Here is a 19,288-nt window from a genome sequence, read left to right as displayed (position 1 = left end):
ACTTACCTAACTTCCTTAATCTAATCAAATTAGTTAAATGGGTCTTATATTAAGGACCGGAGGAGTATATATTAACAAATGAATTTCTTCGTGCTTTTCCAGTCAACATATGCCAAACAGGACCAAAAGTGCTAAAACCTTGAACCATCATCTTGTTTCGGGATGTTCCCAATCAGGAGGAGGAAAAAAACGCCATATGATTTAATTTTTTTGTGTATAAACTCAGAGGCTTTTTTTTAATGCATTTTAGATTTAAGATTAATCTCTATCTGATTAAGAACGTTAAGGTTAAAGTCTTTAAAACAAGTGTGTCTTTTCTGAATTTGAACTTATATTATCCTATTTATGAGTGTGAGATCACTTGTTATCTCAACTAATAGCTTATTTGGTTAATTTAATTTAATACTACAAGAAGTTTTATCTTGTTAGGTGACATTACTTATGGAACACACGTCATTATACTCTATTAATAACTAAATTTTTAGATCAATTTTCAATAATTTTATATGTTGACTATTCAATATTGTTTACTCAAATGCTACCAAATATAATATATACAAGCAAGAAAAAATATTTGAAGAGATAAATGTTAGTTGTTAAGTTCGGAGAATGCCCGTTGGACTATTTAATTTAATTGGATAGATTCTATAAAGATCTAATTAACACTCATAGTCCTAACTTTAATTTGAAACAAAAATAATTTGAGCCACCGTGATTTAACGCTTAATGAACATACATGCGAACCGTTTTATTTTTCCCTAAAATTTTGGCCAACCATATATTTAAACTTATACTTACAAATATTATATAATCAATTTATATCTAATGCGCTTTTAGTGCATGTGATCAGCTTTTTTTAGCTCTTAAAAACAAAGAGAGTTCAGAGAACTCATGTGAGCACAATAATATGCTCGTCTCACTGAAAATAATAATAAATTTTTCTTTAATATATCTTAACTGGGAATAATTATTATTGTTTCTCTTATATATGTATAATGTATCCATATAATAATTTATAATTATAAAAGTCGAAATCCATCCATTGTTATAAGTAAATAATTTAGGTGATGAGACACCAGCGCGTTTGCATAATCGTATAATGGAACAGATCATCATAAGCTTAAGTGCCAAATACAAAATTCCAAAACCAATCACAAAATTATAAAATATATTAAAATGTAGCTTCCTATTCTTTTCTTCACAATATAATTAAAATTAAAAAATTCAAATTAAGCCACCGTTCCTTCCGTCTTTCTCATTCCTACGCGGCCTCCCATCACAAATTGTCAACCTTATTCATCGCTTACAACTGTCTCCTCTGAAAATTCCTCTTTAACACTCTTTCCTTTCCTCTCCTTCTTCTTCTTCACCACTTCCCTCTATATATATACACAATTATCAATCACTCAAACGACAAGAACATCGATATTCTCAATTCTGAAGAACAAGCCATTTTGATTTACTTCCATTACACAGTATCTTTCTCCTTCATCTCCAACCAGAAACTGGTTTTTTTCAATATGGGGAACTACGTTTCGTGCACTTTATCAACCCCGGGAAGCAAGAATTTGAGAGCGATCAAGGTGATCTTTCCCGGCGGCGAGATCAAGGAGCTTCGAGCTCCGATCAGGGCGGCCGAGCTGATGCTTGAGAAGCCGAACTTCTTCGTGGTGAACGCGCGTGCCCTTCAGATTGGACGGCGGTTTTCCGCTCTCAGCGCTGACGAAGAGCTCGAGTTTTCCAACGTTTACGTGATGTTCCCCATGAAGAGGCTTAACTCTAAGGTGACCGGCGCCGACATGGGCTCGTTGTTGCTCACGGCTAACGCTGCCGTGAAGAAGGTTAGTGGTGGGAAGGCGAGAGTCTTGCCGGAGAGTTACAGTAATAATAACGACAGCGTGGAGGAGAAAGAAAGTAATGATATGGCGGCGCCGTCGCCGGCGGTGAAGTTGGAGTTAGATGACATAGAAGAATTCTCGAGGCCGGAGTTCATGCACAGGTTATCTATGTGCAGGTCGAAGAAGCCATTGTTGGAGACAATAACAGAAGAACCTGTTTGTTCAAGATGAAGATCATCGAATCAAAAGCTCTGATCTCCTGAAGAAGTTGTGATTGGGGGTGGCATGTTCCATGGTAATTATGAGGGACACGACATCGTTTTAAGTTTCCTTTTTATTTTATTTTTTGGCTTTTGCCAGCTAGAAATATTCGTTTAATTACCTATTATAGGTGTTTTTCCCACCAATTTGGGGCATCACTATTGCTTTATAAGCAAGTTTTTCCATTTGGTGTGGGTTAGGAAAAAAAAGCTTGTTGTATTATGGTGGATGTAATTGTATGTATATTAATTTTTAATTTAATTAAAATTATCATCACATGCTATGTATCATTTATTGTGTTGGGAATTAAAAGTTGTTCCCCTGCAATACTCAAAAGCTGCATTGTTTTGCTTCTAGTCTAAATAATGTTTAATGTTTTATTAAAAAAAATGTTTTGTATGTTTACGTGACATCTTTTTTTTTTTTAACCAAGGACAAAATGATATTTGTAATAAATTAAAGTACATAAGTTACAAATATTTAACATTTTTATGTTGACAGAATTAAAAGTAAGAAAATAAGGTATAGAGAAATTATGAATAAGAGTTAGTATTTTTTACCAAGTGATGTTAAAGACAGATGAGTTATTAGAAGGAAATTAAAGTCTCTTCTCAAACTTGCATAGAAAGCTTGTCTGTAATAATATATAAATTGGTGTTATAAATCCATAGTAAGCATTTGCTGCAGAAAACAGACCGTACAAAAAGATTGGTTTTGCCGTCAGAATTCATTAAAGGGTGTCATAGCAAATAATACCATGACAATAATGGTATAAAGTAAAACTATAGATTCCAGATAATTCTGAATGTTGATTTTGTTTTATATCCAGTCCAAACTTTTAAAAATTGACTCTTAATTGGGAAGTATTAAACCTAGTAGCATAGCACTTGTTGGATAAGCAGTATTATGCACCACTTCGCCCTTCGATATCACTTACGTTAAGTGATTTTTTTTTTTTTAAAATTTGGTGTGGCGTCGGGAAAAAATGGTTTTATATATACTTCTTTAATCATAGTAATAAGGCAGAATAGGAAGTTCTTTTTTATTTATTTCACAAGTTATCTCATTAAATTTTTAGCATGCATATATTATTTTGTTTTTTTTATCTATTATAGTGTAAATAATTTTTTATTTTTAAAAAGTGTATTTCTCGAATAGGAATAAAGTTAAAAAATTATTATAGTTGAAATGAAACGAGAGTTAATACATTTTTTTATATAATTTATATAAAACATACTGACGGATCAGAGAAGTATCAATCAATGTAATTGCATGTATGCTATTTTTTTTTTTTGGCGGTACAATGTGTGTGTACTAATTTTAATTTAAAACTATCAGAACAGTTTTTTTTTTTTTGGGGGCCAAAATATTGTTTTGGGATTCAATTGTTGTTCCGAAATAGTCAAAAGCCACATAATTTTGCTCCTTTATGTTTCCCTTCAGCCGCCCATGTCACGTTCAACTTCCCTTTCTGTCCTAATTATGAAAGAGATTCATTGAACTTAATCATTAAAAAAGAAAAAAGAATACTGCAATCGGTGCCTTTCAACGAGAGGGCCATCTAGCTGGCGAGTTTAGGCTTTTCCATTTTCATCCAAGACTTTGTTAACATAAAAGTTAATTTCATATTTAACTTGATTTTATTTATTTATTTTAAATTAATCTTCATGATAATTGTGCATATTAAAGAGTTTTTTTTAATATACATGATTAATAAGAGTATTTTAAGAAAGTAAATATCAATTTATTATAAATAACTAACTTAACTAATATTTTTAATATTTATAAATTAATTATCTAGCTCTTATATTAAAAATAAAAAATAATATTATTAATATATATTATAAAATTTATATCATTAAAAAAGTTTGGAAAAATTACTATAACATTCTAAAAAATGAATATATTCACTAAAAATTTCATAATAACTGAGTATTTTGTAATAATAAATCTCAGTGTAAGAATTACTTTAATTCTCCCAAAAAGTTTTTGATCTGAAGTATTGGAGCTAACTCGGTTTTTTAGTTTGCAATTACCTTTTTACCCAGCTTCTCGTAGTCATGGGCAATTCATAACTGAAAGGAAAGTATTTGTTTGGCGCCATGGATACGAGTCCTCGCGGGAAGAATCCTGAACCAGAAACCGTTCTTTCTTGTAGACCCATCAGCCATTGATGCTTCGTCTGCCTTCCGCTCATTCACTGAGAAACACACAGCTACACAAGCTTCTTCCTTGGCTTCTCTTTCATCGCAAATGCCCAAATCCCAAACCCTAAGTTCGCTTGAGCTCTTCCACAGTGCTTTCCAACGCCTAAGGTCGTCGCCTCCCTCTCAGTCAGTCTCTCTCCAGCCCTCCCACTCCCCTCTTCCGCCGTCTTTCCCCCAGTATAAACTCATCCCCAAAACCCGGTTTTTGGTGGACGCATTCCGCCATGCCGGCGATTACTCTGTTGCCTACTTCCTTTCCCATTTCCACTCTGATCACTACACTGGTCTTGGCTCTAATTGGTCTAAAGGCATTGTTTATTGCTCCAACACCACTGCTCGACTTGTCGTTGAAGTGCTCGGGGTTCCTTCGAAGTTCGTAGTCCCTTTACGGCTCTGTGAGCCTGTTGAGATTGATGGGTGTGAAGTCACTCTTATTGATGCGAATCATTGCCCTGGGGCTGTGCAATTCTTGTTTAAAATTCCGGGTGTTGATGGAAAGTGCGAGAGGTATGTTCACACGGGAGATTTTCGGTTTTCTAAGGCAATGAAGTCAGAGCCTTTACTTGCTGCATATGTTGGTGCCGATGCCGTATTTTTGGACACAACCTATTGTCACCCAAAGTTTCAGTTTCCTAGCCAAGAAGAGTCTGTAGCTTATATAGTTGATGTAGTTGAGAGGGCTGAAAATGAAAATGATGGTTCTATTGGGAATGTTCTGTTCCTTGTTGCTACTTATGTTGTTGGGAAAGAGAAGATTCTGCTTGAACTTGCTCGTAGGTTTAAACGTAAAGTGCATGTGGATGCTAGAAAAATGGAGGTTTTGCGGGTTCTTGGGTATGGGGAAGGCGGGGACTTTACAGTTGATGACTCTCAAACTAATATTCATGTTGTTGGGTGGAATGTGTTGGGTGAGACATGGCCATACTTTAGACCTAATTTTGTTAGAATGAAGGAGATTATGACTGAGAGAGGGTACTCTAAAGTCGTGGGTTTTGTTCCAACTGGATGGACTTATGAAGTGAAGCGCAATAAATTTACTGTGAAGTCGAAGGATTCATTTCAGATTCATCTTGTACCATATAGTGAACATTCTAACTATGATGAGCTCAGGGAATACGTAAAGTTTTTGAAACCAAAGCGTGTTGTTCCTACAGTAGGTGTAGATGTTGACAAAACTGACAGTAAACATGTGGAGAAGATGATGAAGCATTTTGCTGGGTTAGTTGATGAGACAGCCAACAAGCAGGAATTTTTAAAGGGATTTCATTTTACATCTAGTGAAGGGGGCTTCAAGTTTGACAAGGATGATAATGATGCCATGAAGCCAGGGCAGGACATGGAGGCAGAAGTGAAGTTATTTGACAAGGGAGATGATAAGAGTATTAATCCAGATATTTCTCTAAATTTGTCTTCTACTCTTGAGGAACCTGACTTGCGGGATCCCACATCACTAAAGGATGAGGAAACAGAGAAGATCGGTCAAGAGATGTCTTGTTATTTGCCCGCATGGGTGACTCAGGGACAAGTTCTAGAGCTGATCAGCAATGCAAGGGGCAATGTGGTTGAAGCTGTTTCTAGTTTCTTTGAACGTGAAACTGAATTTCATGATCAAGTATTTTCCTGTCAAACGTCTGTTTCTGCATCCACATGCTTATCCGATGGCAGTGATTTGCTTTCAATAGCCCCCGTTGTTAGTAGTAAAACTTGCTTGAGTGTTGACATTTCACCAAGTCAAGACTTTAAGTTATCCGCCCCGAGAAATTCAGTAGCAAGTAGCATTTCTCCTGCTAAAAGGAAGAGAAATAGTGAAAGAAAGCTAAACAAGAAAGTAAAAGTCCATACAAAATCAGAATCAAGTGGGCCAAAACAGTCCAGGATAACAAAATTCTTCACTAAAGCCTTGCCTGACATCACCCAATCTGGTAATTTTGAAGCCAGTACTGATCAAAGCCCTAAAGATGAAAACTTGCTACAATTTGATGTTGAAAAAGCATATGAGGATGAGATCAACCAGTTCATGCAGATAATAAATGGCGATGAATCATTAAAAAGTTATGCTATCACAATAATTGAGAAGACGAAAGGAGATCTAAATAAGGCATTGGACATATATTATCGTAATCCTGGGAATTTTGCTGAGAATGAAAAATCAGTTCAACTTGAGTGCAAAGTGGACAACTCTTCGGAAAGGAAATGTGTGTCACAGGAATTAAGATCCACACCACATGATATTTCTGTGCGAAGCATATCCAGAGAGAGTGTAGATGCAACTCTTGTACCTCTACCACCTAAAGAATACAACCCTAAAGAACACGGTTTGTATTAATTTCTTGCTTTTCCTTTTCCTCTTTTCTGGATATATTAATTCAGGAGTTCTTCAATTTACTGATGCCAACTATGTATAAAACTGGCACAACAGCGTGTTGGAGAGATGGAGAGTCTGCGCCATATTTACATCTTGCACGAACCTTTAACCTTCTTGAGGATGAGAAAGGGAAGATAAAGGCTACTTCAATGTTATGCAATATGTTCAGAAGGTGTCTGCATGCAATTTTTCTATTTTATGGAATCATTGAGGTATTTATTTGCAATGGGCTGATTGACGAACATTATGTTCTATGGTGTGTACACAATACAGTTTGTTGGCCTTGTCTCCTGCTGATGTACTTCCTGCTGTGTACCTGTGCACAAGTAAAATTGCTGCTGACCATGAAAATAAGGTAGATTACTTCTTTCCATTTTTCTCAATTGCTTCACATCTTTTCACTTAAATTTAGAATAATCCATGGAATCTCGAACCATTATTGTCTTAATATACAAACTTTCTCCCTTTTTCTTCTTTCGTATATGTTGTATTAAATTTTAGAAGTCTTCTCCTGCAATGGGGATTGCTTTGAATCCCTACTTCCAATTTTCATTCCCTTGGCTGTTCTTTGAATTGCGACTTTGCTTGTCACTCCTTTTTTTATGGGATTTTGAATGCACAGACCGTGGTATTTCTTTCAAGTAGTCTTCTTCATATCACCCTTGAAAAAAGTCATCGTCTTCATATCATTCTGCAGCTCTCAGATCTCTTATGTTTTGTTATGGACCTTGAGGTTTTCTTTGAAGCTGTAATTCATGGTTCAGTTTTGTTCATCTAGGAGTAGGAACTCGTGTTGATTTTCTAAAGATCTTAAACATAATGCAAATTTTATTGATCTGAATTATTAAGAAAAGTTTGTGCCGTATAATTTGTCATGCATTGAGAAAGTTCTTTTGCTTATTTTGACATTTATGTAGGAATTAAATATTGGTGGAAGTCTGATTACTGCAGCACTAGAAGAGGCATGTGGAACAACTCGATTGAAAATAAAGGAGATGTATAACAAATTTGGTGACCTTGGTTCGATGACAGCTTTGATGGATTTTAGTGTTAGACTGAAAATTTTTCTTCTGAGGGCTGGAATAATTGTGGAATAGTTTCTTGTTAAAGGTGATGTTGCTCAAGAGTGTCGGCAAACACAGAGATTGCTCGCTCCTCCAACACCACTTCTGATTAAAGATGTTTTCTCTGCACTTCACAAGATAAGGTATGATGACTGGTCTTGTTTTACAATTTTTGGGACATGCAAACTCACTAGTACTATTTATTGACTGCTAAAAGGTCTTTTCCAGGTATTTAGTTGATAACCTTCTGAACATATATGATTTATAGGTGGGGTGTGTGTGTGTTTATATATATATATTTCTATTTTGACTTGCGATAAATTATTTATTATAACAAAACATCATTGTTCAAACTTTGACCGGGGCCAATAAGTGGAATATTTTGAATTATATTGATTGTTGTTGCTTAAAGTGAAACTTTCATTTATAGTATTGTCATTAATAAGATTAAGACTCTAATTTACTCAGGGTGGTTGAACTTATCAATGAAGAAATGACTTGGGGCTTCTGCTTCAATTCTAAAAGTAGAACATCAATGCATGACCATGTCTGATGTATGTTCCATTTCATGTAAAATCTTCAAATTTCCTTTTACTTGAATACTGAAAATTATGATAATCTGAGCCTTTACCTTTCCTGTTTTATGTTTGTATCTTGCTATTTGTACGTGCCTACTCTTTAAATATTGTAGTGTCTCCACCGAGCAGTGTGCCCTTTTCTTGTGGTTCTCATGTTGGAGTAAGCCAACATTAAAAGATGAGGTTTAAGGGGAAAAACCTTGGGATGTGTTTTTTCCCCAAATAATATAAAATTGCAGTGGTCTGATGAATTCCCATCGTCCTACCATAATTTTTTTTCCCCTTTAGAACCACCATGTGTTTTATATTTGTCAATTGTATTATGTTTTTTTTTTTTTTTTGGGAGCGGAAAATGTTAGTTGTATTACTAAAATCATCTATGGCCATATATAATATAAATATTCTAGCAAGACATGCTATTCATTAGCCATAAAACGTATGACTCATTTCTCAAACTTTGTGCAATCCGAGAAAAGTAAACAAACGTAATTATGGAAACAAAATAAAATAGGCAACAAAGAGAAAGTTGTTTCTATGGCAGACACCCAAGAGCATTAGGCATCTGCTAGAGCAGTGAAGAGCCACGACAAGTGACTCTTAAGATATAACATGCAACACAAGAAAAGGAACAGGCACTAATGCTATAGGTAACCGCAGAAGAAGACAAGATAAGAAATGCATATGCTGGCAATATGAGGATGTCAGAAACTCCTTAACCTCCGAATCCGCCCCTGCCACCTGTTCATTCTGTTTTGTTCTTCCATTTTCCCCCCTGCTGTTGGACATGGTATTACTCAGGCCTTGGGTGAAGGCTTGCTCAGCTGAGGCCTTCTCTGATATGGTTCTTATAAATTATGAATAATGTCAATGATGCATAATATACTAAAATGTTATATTTATTCAATTATCATGTATGTTTAACTATTTTTCCCTACTCATTTATTTAACTATTTTCATGAAGCTCTAATAATTTATGAACTATTTAGTCAAGTGTACTCATGTAGTACTCATCAGCTTACAAACAGGCAATGGAAGCACTCTTCGGAAGAAAAACATAATTGTAAATCTCATGTGCTCTTGTCGGGAGAAGGAGATAAAGTTTCTTGTTCGGACTTTGGTAAATATCTATAATTCTTTGAAATGCTACGCAGCTTTTTGTTTGTAAACTATGATGACACTCTTTTATGGCACTGTCTTCTTTGACAGTTAAAAATGTTGGCTGGTAACGTGGTCCTCAAACATTTTTTTATTGATTTTTTCCTGCATATATACTAGTCCACGTTTTCAGTTTAATTTCCTGTGTAGGTCAGGAATTTACGGATTGGTGCAATGATTAGAACTGTTTTGCCTGCTCTGGCCCAAGCTGTCTTTATGAATTCATGCCCTGCTTTACACCAAGATGGAACTGCAGAAAATTTGAAGGAGAAGCTTCAGGTTTATTCCATACCTACGGATTGGTGCTTTCTTGTTCCAAAAATTATCTTCCGCATCCCATTTCATGGATGAGCTTGTCTGCTGTAATGCAATTTTTTTGGTATTGCATAGTAAAGTTCTCCTAAGAATTAATAAACTACAAATAACATAGAAGATCATCAAATAATATAACCCTTTTTATCCCTGAACATATCTAGTTAAGGTCACTGAGAATTATCCATAAGCTAGATGGTCCACAGGTTTTTGCGACAGGACTGGCTTGCATTTTTGAGCAAACGAGTCTTTATTTTTTGTTCTATTATTCCATTTAGGAACTTTCTTTCCACCCTAGCATTGTGCTCCTTCTTTTTTCAATGAATTTTGTGTGTATCCATGTATGTTTTGCAGTGTAAGTTTATTATTTTAAACTTTTCATTTTCTTGCAATTACCTGATGCTCAAAATTATCAAGCATCCATTCGTAACTAAGAATATTGATCTATTTTTATTTAGGGGATTATGCTGACTTTTCTCTGCTTCTCTAGGGCCTTTCAGCGGAAATTGTTGAAGCATATAACATACTCCCAAATTTGGTAAGCACTGATATGGGAAAACTGAATCTTGCTTGCTCTTTTATATAATTTTTTTTTTTTTCGGATTTGGAATTGTAGTTTTAATTTGCTCATACAACTATGGTCTAAATTGGTTCATGTAATGTCCTGTCTCATAAACGTTCATATTTTTTCCTCATATTGTTTTTCTGTAACCCCTTTTCAAGGGAGGACTAAGTAGCCAATTGTTAAATGTTGGTGCCTCCATTTTTGAACACCTGTTATTGAATGTGAGAAAGGAAAAACATAAGTTTAAAATCACCGGAATCGATGCGAAAATTATTTTATATGCGAAAAGTTGAAATGATTCATTGACTAAATTTCTGTATCTGTACATAAACAGTGCATATATACAGATATAATGTGCATGCGCACATGCATCCATGTGCATTTGAGCATGTGTGCGTGTTGGGTTGGTTTGTATAACAAAGTATTGGAAAATATAGACACTAGGAGATGTTTGGATTGAGATATGAAATCCTAAAGTGATTCTTTGGTGATTACTAACACTCTTTATCAAGTTGATGGAGGATTGATGTTAAACATCTCCAACACAAATTTAGAGGTTGCTTACCTTCATAATGCCCCATGTGTGTGTGTGTTTGGTGAATTCAAAACTCTTGAGGATAATCTAGGCAAGGTTTTTAGAAGCGATACATTTTTTTAGTCAAAAGAAAGTATACTTGTCTCAGAATGTTAAGCAATGCTATTTACTCTATGCAGGATCTTCTAATACCATCTCTAATGAACAAAGGCACTAATTTTTGTGCTTCAAGTTTGTCAATGGTTCCAGGAATACCTATCAAGCCTATGCTTGCAAAGTATATATTCTTACACTTGTTCAGTTTGACTTATTATCAGATTTTATGGCTCCAGGAACATCCTCTTCTTCTTCCTTTTTTTTTTTTTTGCCCCAAATGTTCTCTGGACAATGCCAAGAATACTTATTAATGCTTTTGCATTCTTCATCTCTGTTTGTTGTAGGATCACTAATGGCATTCCCCAAGTCCTGAAGTTATTTCAAAATAAAGCATTTACTTGTGAATACAAGTATGTCCTATTCTTCATGTAAATTCCTTCCTTATCTATGTATGCTCTCCATTTTCTCTGAATTTTATTGTTCAGTGCATAAAATATGACATGGAAGGAAGCAGTATTTTGTTGGGGTATACTGGAAATAGGTTTGAAATTTTGATCACTGTGGTTTATTTGCTTATCAATGTTATGTTCATGTCAAAGAAATATTCTCACCTATATAGCAATTGAGTTGTGTGACGGTGACTAAATAGACTAGCCATGAATTGATATGATAAATCTTTTAATGTGTCTGCTGCACAGGAATACCTGTGAAACTTCATATAATTTTGTTGAAAAGAAACTAAAGATTATATTGTAACTAGTTTCCATGAAAAGTTTTGTGAAATGAAATAGGAAAGGGTTGTTGGCGCAGGAGAGGCCTGTTGGAGTGTTTTGAGCTCCCTCATTCAGAATAATAATCTGAAGCCTCCAACTAACATGCTGAATGCATTTATCTGGTTTGCAAAATAAGTGCAAGTAAAATTACAACACTTTTGTGCTCATCGGTGCATAATTGAGTTCAATGGAAATTGTGAAATAGTTTCTGATGCATTGTTACTTATACATAGATACAAATAGTTACAATCATGCATTTCTTCACTCACTATTCCCAAGTTTAATCAGCCATATTTCGTGGTTCATGTGGTAGCGGTGATGCCATAGTACTCAAATGAAGGTTGAGAGAAGAGGAAGAGGCAAGATTAAAAGAAGATGCTGGTTTAAATTTTACTGGATGAGGACATATGGATTTATGTGTATGTGTGTGTGTGTTTAGGTGACAAAACCTAAAATCCATTACGGCTGAGTCCCTGAAGCAGCTGACCATTGGATCATAAAAGAGGAAAGAAATATCGTTCATAAAGAGGGAAATAAATAAGAGACGAAGACAGAAAAAAGTAAAAGAGCTTCTTAAAACAGAGCCATTGTGGGCTCATGAGAGAGGAATAATCATGTTTCAAAGAATGTGATCATACGACAATCAGTCACTAGGACGTTCTGTTCACTTCAATAATGGTGTGATCATGACACAAGAGGAAACCCTAGTCAACTCTTGGGAGACGTGGGGCACTTACTGGTACATTTAATTTTATGTCAATTATTCCTTAATTGATAGGGTGAAAATGAAGATCGCTTTTGTTAGAAGTGCTGAAATTTGATTCTGCTTTGAGCTGTATCCTTTGAGATGGCTTCATTACATTTATTTGTCTTGTTGTTATTGAGAACATTTGGCATTGTTTGTCTTACTTTCTCTCCTCTAGAAGGATATGCTCCCTGCTTTTTACTTATATGTGGGATTGAGTTTATTGTAATTTCAGATATGATGGCCAGCGGGCCCAGATTCACAAATTAAGTGATGGATCGATTCGTGTTTTCTCAAGAAATGGAGATGAAACAACATCAAGATTTCCAGATTTGATTGACATAATCAAGGAATTCTGCAAGCCTGCTTCAGTGACTTTTATACTGGATGCTGAAGTATAATTTTCTTGCATTTTAACATTTTCTGTGATTAACTTATTCCTTCTTGTCAACTAAGCTCTTTTTATTTCCATTTTCTATGATTTCTTCTCATTTTCAGATTGTGGGTATTGATAGGAAGAATGGATATAGGTATATGGCTTTTCAAGAGTTATCTTCACGTGGGAGAGGAAGTAAAGATGCCTCAGTTACTACAGAGAGCATAAAGGTTTGAAACTTGAGTGCTTAAAAATGAACCGAAAAGCTTGTGTCTGTAGAACCTCAACTTACGTGAAATTTAGAAGCCTTATTTTGTTCTGAAGTCATGCTAGATGTGTTGTTTGCTTGCTGGAGGGCTTCTGGGGGAGCTGTCTTTTCCTTACACAAAAATCATGCAATAAACACTATTATGACTTGTAAGCCCAGTGTAGAATCTGAAATCTGAAATATATTAATAACTTTTTGTAGAACACGCACAGAATGATGGTTGTGTAACAAACGCAGTATACAAACATTTGGACATTTTATGGTAACTATTACGGGATGGATAAACCACCTTATGATGGGATCAATTTATTGAAGGGCTAAAATTTCTATATGTCCTTTAATGCATTCTCTTCCCTAGTAAAGTCTCCTTGTTATAAAATATTTTTCCAAGACACTGCAGATAAGTTGAAGAATTTATTTTTCCTGCCTTGATGATATTTAAATTTTAAATGTAAAGGGGGTTAGGTTTCAGTTTTGCCCCTCAGGCCTTGACCATGTACGCTTTCCGACCCAGTTATTTTGGAAGTGGCTCTTCAGCACCTCCCCTAAAACAAAGCTTTTTGTTAATATATATACATATATTAGAATAATTATTAGATGTACGTGATTTTCCTGCTTTAGGGCAATTTAATGCTCATAGGGATAGAATTAATAATTTCTGAACACAAAACTAACAACCTAATAAGTTACCATCTAATTAATTCCAAGTAATCATGTAATGCTGCCCAAATAGCCTGTAAATTTTTGTGTAAGTGAACTTTTGTTTCTGACAGTATTTACGTGGGATTGGCTGGTTAGAGTGCATATAAATTTGATTTACTTGTAAGAAAAATAGAGGTTAAATTTTGAATCGCAGATCATGCAAAGGTGTGATCAAACAACTCAAATTATCTGTTCTTTTCTTTACTGTTATTGAAGGGGACAGCCCAGTGATAAGTTAACAGAAGAAGCCTTTAGTCTCAAGGAGCATATGAACAAAGCAATAGATAACAACGGTTTTTAAAAAAGGGTTCCTTGAGATTGCTTGGATAGGGAATTGTAAAAGCTCCATTAAGAAACTCTTCAACTAATAAAATGAGAGCACGGTAGCACAATTTTTGGGATTTAGGAATCAGCTATGTTTTAAAGCTCACGGGTGCTCATTTACCATAAAGAGAAGAGAGCTAAACTACTTGTCTTGTGGATTTAAGTATGACATTTTTAAGTAGATGGTTATCACCTCCCTATGTAGTATAAAGTGTATGGTGTTGAAAAACTGAAAGCTATTATGGATATTCCATGCTCTCAAATTGACATATTTCTTCTCCTTATCTTTATTTTGATGGTGGGGTGGGGAAGGTCTGCTTATCTGTTGTTATTAATTGAGTTGATTTTTCTAAATGCCAGATCATCTTTATAATATCTTTTGTTCATGCAGGTGGACGTTTGCCTGTTTGTCTTTGACATCATGTTTGCTAATGGGCAACAGTAATTATCTTGAACCTTTTCTCTACTTATGCATCTCAAACTTCTTAAATTGCCAGCAACACTGATAAACTCGTTTCAAGAATGCTAGAAATGCTCATGGAGCATAGACCTACGCTTCCCTTGATTGGCTGTTAAACACATTGACCCTGTTCAGCAAGCAGTTAGAATTGTCACTGCAGAATATAGGATGAGTAGTAGTCTGTCTAATGGGACTTCAGGTTATCATATGTTTGAATTGGTGGATAAGATTGGACAGAGCATTCGTAGTTCATTCCTTACGATAGAGTGTTCTTCCTAAGGCCAGATTAAAAGGGAATCTTTATCAGCAATATTTATTTAACGCTTGGGCAATCTCCTTGTTAAGTACTTGGTTTTGCCAACTGAAGTCTTTGTTGATTCATTCAAGTACTTGACTGCAGGCTATTGGGTTTTCCTCTCCGTGAAAGGCGAAAACGTATGCATCTAGACTTTTGTGATGTTGTGAGTCTTTTACACTTATGGGCAAGATACCATAACTTTTACCCTTGTCTGAAAATGTGTAGATCTGAAGGATTTGTTCTACGACGAGAAACTTGGATATTTTGAATATGCAAAAGAAACAACTGTAAGTCCCGCCAGTTATATCTTTATAGTGGAATTCATCTTTATGGTTTCGGAGATTTTAAAGTGCTGTTCCCTTGTAGATTGAAGCAGATGATGCTTCATTAACCTGTGATGTCACGGTAACTAAGATAAACTCTTTCCTAGAAGACGCAATGCATTCGGCATGTGAAGGAATTATGGTGAAGTCGTTGGATGTTGATGCTGGATATTCTCCATCAAAGCGTACAGACACATGGTTAAAGGTTCTTTGTTGTACAGGAGATATGATCGCTTTTGTTTCAGAATCACATGTATCAAATCTTTGTAATTGTTTGGCGTTTCATTTGTAGGTGAAGCGAGATTATGTGGATGGTTTAAATGATTCTCTTGATTTAGTACCAATTGGTGGTTGGTATGGAAATGGAAGGAAGGCTGGATGGTAATTTATCCTCTTTCATATCTCGGTTCTCTGTTATGATTTGCTTTGAGACAGTGCGCTGGTGCTTGCAGAAGATTATTTCATTTAACTTTACCTTATCATTGCTTGTCATTCATGGCAAGTAGCACTTGTAAAATCTAAAAGGGTTGAATCTAATTTGAATTATCATACTAAAAAAGAATCTGGCTTTTGTGTGAAGTTCTATGCCTCTTATGGTAGAGATAATCGCATGAAGGAATTAGCGTTTCACCATCACTTTTCATGCAATTTATTTGATCCGAGTCCCCAATTGTTGCAGGTATAGCCCATTTCTCATGGCATGTTACAATCCTGAAACAGAGGAGTACCAAAGCGTATGCCGTGTGATGTCTGGGTTCTCAGATGCCTTCTACATGGAGGTAAAAATGGTTGAGTTTCGATTTGGTTTTTTCCTGCCATTCTGAGCATGCTGATGACATGCCTAGGCCAAAGACTCCGATGGCCAATGTCCAATGTCACCTACTTCTTTCCAAATGCATAATTATATGAATGCTGAAAATCCAATTCAAATTTTGGCCAATGAAGAAAAATCCAACTCAAATAATGAGGATTTTGCAGGAATGCACCGTTGAAGCGAAAAGTCAATATGATATGATTTTATTCTCATCTCCTTCCACTGCAGTATTTACATGGAGGAAACATATCTGTCATATTTCTTATGAACGCCATGTTGATATTGAGCTGCAGATGAAAGAATTCTTTTCCGAGGACAAGATATTGTCCAAAAAGCCACCATACTACCGAACAGCCGAGGTACCAGACAAGTGGTTCTGTCCTCTGCTTGTTTGGGAAATAAGAGGTGCAGAATTTACAGTATCTCCAGTTCACCAAGCTGCCCTTGGTCTGGTTCATCCGTCTCGTGGCATCTCAATCAGATTCCCAAGATTTGTTCGCAATGTTTTGGACAGGAACCCCGAAGAATGCAGCACAGCTGCTGATATAGCTGAAATGTTTCATTCTCAGACTCGGAAGATGGATGTTGCAGCTGAAGATTAACTTTAATTACTTCATACTACATCTACCATCTTCTCCCTTTTGTAAATGCTTTTGTATATATACAGTAAAGTACACTCAGTTCCGCTAAATTTCACATTAATTACAGATACTTCACTTTTATTTTTAAAACCTATAGATAAAAACCTATATGAACCTTCTGTGAAATCAATAGTTACCATAGTTACGTAAAACAAACTTTTTTTGAACCAAAATATTTCCCTTTTAAACAGATTATTTGAAAATCATTTAGGTTCAGAAAAAAAAAATAATGCGTATATTTTACCTTATATTTGGTGGGAGATGAAGGAGAGAAATTTTTTTAATGATTTTGATTTAAAACAAAAAAAAAGAGAAGTAGAATTATAAAATTTTAGTAAAGAAAAAATGTAAACAAAAGAGTAAGAAAAATTGATTAAAATTTTTAATCTCATTATTTTAAAGACTTTGGCACATATATAGTTGTACGTTTTTTTTCTAATCTTTTATTGGGAGAGGAATGTCTTTTGTTTAGCTTTTTTCATTTGCTATCCCTATCATTAGATTAACATTCAATAGTTGAGAATTAATACATTATAGTAGTATTGTTATAATATTAAATAATAAAAAATACTCATAAATAAATTTAATCTATATATAAATAATAAAATATTTTAATAAAAATATGCGAACTATGTATGCAGATCAATTTCTAACTGCTTATATATATTTGTTGTTTAATTAATATTATAATCATACTATTGCAGTGCATTAAATTTCAATTATTGGATGAGATAGTAAATGAGGGAAGTGGAGATGAAGTTAAATGGAGATATTTTTTTCCCGCATTTAAACTCCTCCCCCATTTTGTTCTAATGCGATTAGGTATAATTTCCTTTATCATTTTATTTTGAGAAAAAATTATTCACAATAGTCAATTTTAAAGTTTATTTATTTTCAAGGATCTTGAGTGTTACGCCTTAACGAGATCTAGTAGATTTTCGTAGCACGACTGTTAAATACTTAGCCTTATTATAATAGATATTATGACCAACTATTAATGTGGTCTGAAACTTGGAAGTTATTGTTTTTCAAAGACAATTCAAACACACATCTCTTCCTAGAAAGAACACACAACAAACAAGGAAAAGGGAAGCACTATCTTGTTTATGAATTTCATTAAATTTTACTATGTGTGTGTGAAAATGACTCAAAAAGAAAAACAAGTTTAAAAATATCAAAAGACGAAAAGGAAAACTAATAGCTACAAATGACACAAAGAAGAAGAACTTAAAATGGGATTTTAAAAGTGATGCGCAAGTACCAAAAACCCCCTTTTGTTTTAAATAAGTATTAATAATTTTCATATAGGTATTGACTCTATTTCAAGAGGTAATGACATAAAAGAATGGTCTTATTGCTTGCTAAACAAAAATTGTTACTAACCAATGAAATGTGACCAATTCTTATACAAAAGTTATGAATGACTTAAAAAAGTGACATTATATTTGCTAAACGAAAAAGTGACCTTGAAAGAGTGACTTAAAAAATTTATTAATACTTATAGAAATGTAATCAATATCTGTCCAAAAGATGTGAACAATTTGAAAAATTGATTTTGTTATCTGCTAAACAAAAGTTGTTAATACCTATCAAAATGTAATTAATACCTATATAAAAGTGGTAAAAGACCGGTAGTTAAAGTTGAGTAGTTAACTTATATTCATTTGATTCTTAATGTATGATCTAATTGAGAAGTTGAAGTTAGTTCTATATGTAAAACTTACTTTACATGTTTATCAATTTTTTTTAAATTAACTCTATTGACAACAATAATCAAGTAGGAAAGGGAGTGAGTAAGAGAATTAAGAAAGATGCCCAGAGTGTTTTAGAAAATATATATAACATATTAACTAATTTAATAAGCATATTTAACCTACTTAAATTAGTTAATTAGGTCTTATATTAATAATCAGAGGAGTATATTTTTTGCATTATATTGATAACAAAACATTGGTTGTATAATGGTTACGCTTAATTTTGGCACAAATCACGAAGTGGTGGTGGCCTCCATCACTTTTTTCCCCCAAAAAAAATTCTTCCTGCTGGTGGGGTTTCCCGGGAGGGGGATTGAGAACTTTTTTATTTTTATTTTTTTTTAATATGAGGAGCATTTTTGTAACTGTGTTTCAATTCCAAAATGCTATTTTAAGTACTTCCTTTTTTGTTATTTGCAATTCTTATTCTGCCTTTCATATTTTCTTTTTTATATTTTCAATTTTTTGGGTCATTTTTTAAATATTGATAGGGAAAATTAATCGCCAGCTCATTATAATTTCCTCCACTTGAATTAGGTCTTGCGACATTTGTTTTCTTTCTATGAGATCTTTTAAGTTTAGGCCGTTAAATCCATAACTCATGTTGTGAAAACATTGCAATGTGTGTCAAATAAAGTCCCACATGGGAAAAATGAGAAGAAGACTAAGTGTATAAATGAGACCAAGCATCCTTAAGGTGGTAAATGGGCCAAGAGGAAAGTGGGCTTCGCGTACACAACAACGGGCCACCAGGAGGGAAACGCAGTTGAAAATTGGCGGTTTCCCCCTGCGCGTGAATTAAACGTGGCAACGCCTCATTTTACGAAAATTATT

At 34.5% G+C, this 19,288-nt stretch overlaps 2 protein-coding genes across 4 annotated transcripts; both read left to right on the top strand.

Annotated features, from left to right (window-relative positions):
- The first annotated feature begins 1,520 nt into the window (after positions 1-1,520).
- Positions 1,521-2,375, top strand: LOC114741429 (uncharacterized). Its single transcript, XM_028929695.1, has one exon. The coding sequence runs from the start codon at positions 1,521-1,523 to the stop codon at positions 2,067-2,069; it is 549 nt and encodes a 182-aa protein (XP_028785528.1). The 3' UTR covers positions 2,070-2,375.
- Positions 2,376-4,200: 1,825 nt separating this feature from the next.
- On the top strand, positions 4,201-16,814 carry LOC114741428 (DNA ligase 6-like). 3 transcript variants are annotated; one of them, XM_028929693.1, is made up of 19 exons: positions 4,201-6,621; positions 6,726-6,843; positions 6,945-7,026; positions 7,589-7,691; positions 7,782-7,878; positions 9,328-9,430; positions 9,619-9,747; positions 10,271-10,318; positions 11,060-11,157; positions 11,321-11,386; positions 12,730-12,889; positions 12,993-13,100; positions 14,556-14,605; positions 15,025-15,059; positions 15,148-15,209; positions 15,289-15,450; positions 15,538-15,626; positions 15,925-16,024; positions 16,353-16,814. In XM_028929693.1, exons 1-19 carry the CDS (start codon positions 4,353-4,355, stop codon positions 16,659-16,661), a joined length of 4,188 nt encoding a protein of 1,395 aa, XP_028785526.1. In that variant the 5' UTR covers positions 4,201-4,352; the 3' UTR covers positions 16,662-16,814. The 3 variants fall into 3 exon arrangements, with proteins under 3 accessions (XP_028785526.1, XP_028785525.1, XP_028785527.1); XM_028929692.1 differs by having other exon boundaries at positions 11,321-11,404; XM_028929694.1 differs by lacking the exons at positions 15,025-15,059; positions 15,148-15,209; positions 15,289-15,450; ... (1 more) ...; positions 15,925-16,024; positions 16,353-16,814 and adding an exon at positions 14,694-14,762 and having other exon boundaries at positions 11,321-11,404.
- Positions 16,815-19,288: the final 2,474 nt, after the last annotated feature.

The sequence above is a fragment of the Neltuma alba genome, unplaced genomic scaffold, assembly GCF_004799145.2.
Source record: "Neltuma alba isolate B1F8T4 unplaced genomic scaffold, ASM479914v2 tig00003392_pilon, whole genome shotgun sequence".
Taxonomy (NCBI): Eukaryota; Viridiplantae; Streptophyta; class Magnoliopsida; order Fabales; family Fabaceae; genus Neltuma; species Neltuma alba.
This window is presented reverse-complemented; position numbering and strand designations above follow the sequence as displayed.

What these genes read in the sequence shown, in the direction of transcription:
- LOC114741428 (XM_028929692.1), top strand. Translation starts at nt 4,353, where the DNA reads ATGCCCAAATCCCAAACCCTAAGTTCGCTTGAGCTCTTCCACAGTGCT. An exon ending in AATATGCAAAAGAAACAACT is followed by an intron (nt 15,210 to 15,288) that starts GTAAGTCCCGCC and finishes GTTCCCTTGTAG; the next exon opens with ATTGAAGCAGATGATGCTTC. An exon ending in CAGATGCCTTCTACATGGAG is followed by an intron (nt 16,025 to 16,352) that starts GTAAAAATGGTT and finishes ATTGAGCTGCAG; the next exon opens with ATGAAAGAATTCTTTTCCGA.
- LOC114741429 (XM_028929695.1), top strand. Translation starts at nt 1,521, where the DNA reads ATGGGGAACTACGTTTCGTGCACTTTATCAACCCCGGGAAGCAAGAAT.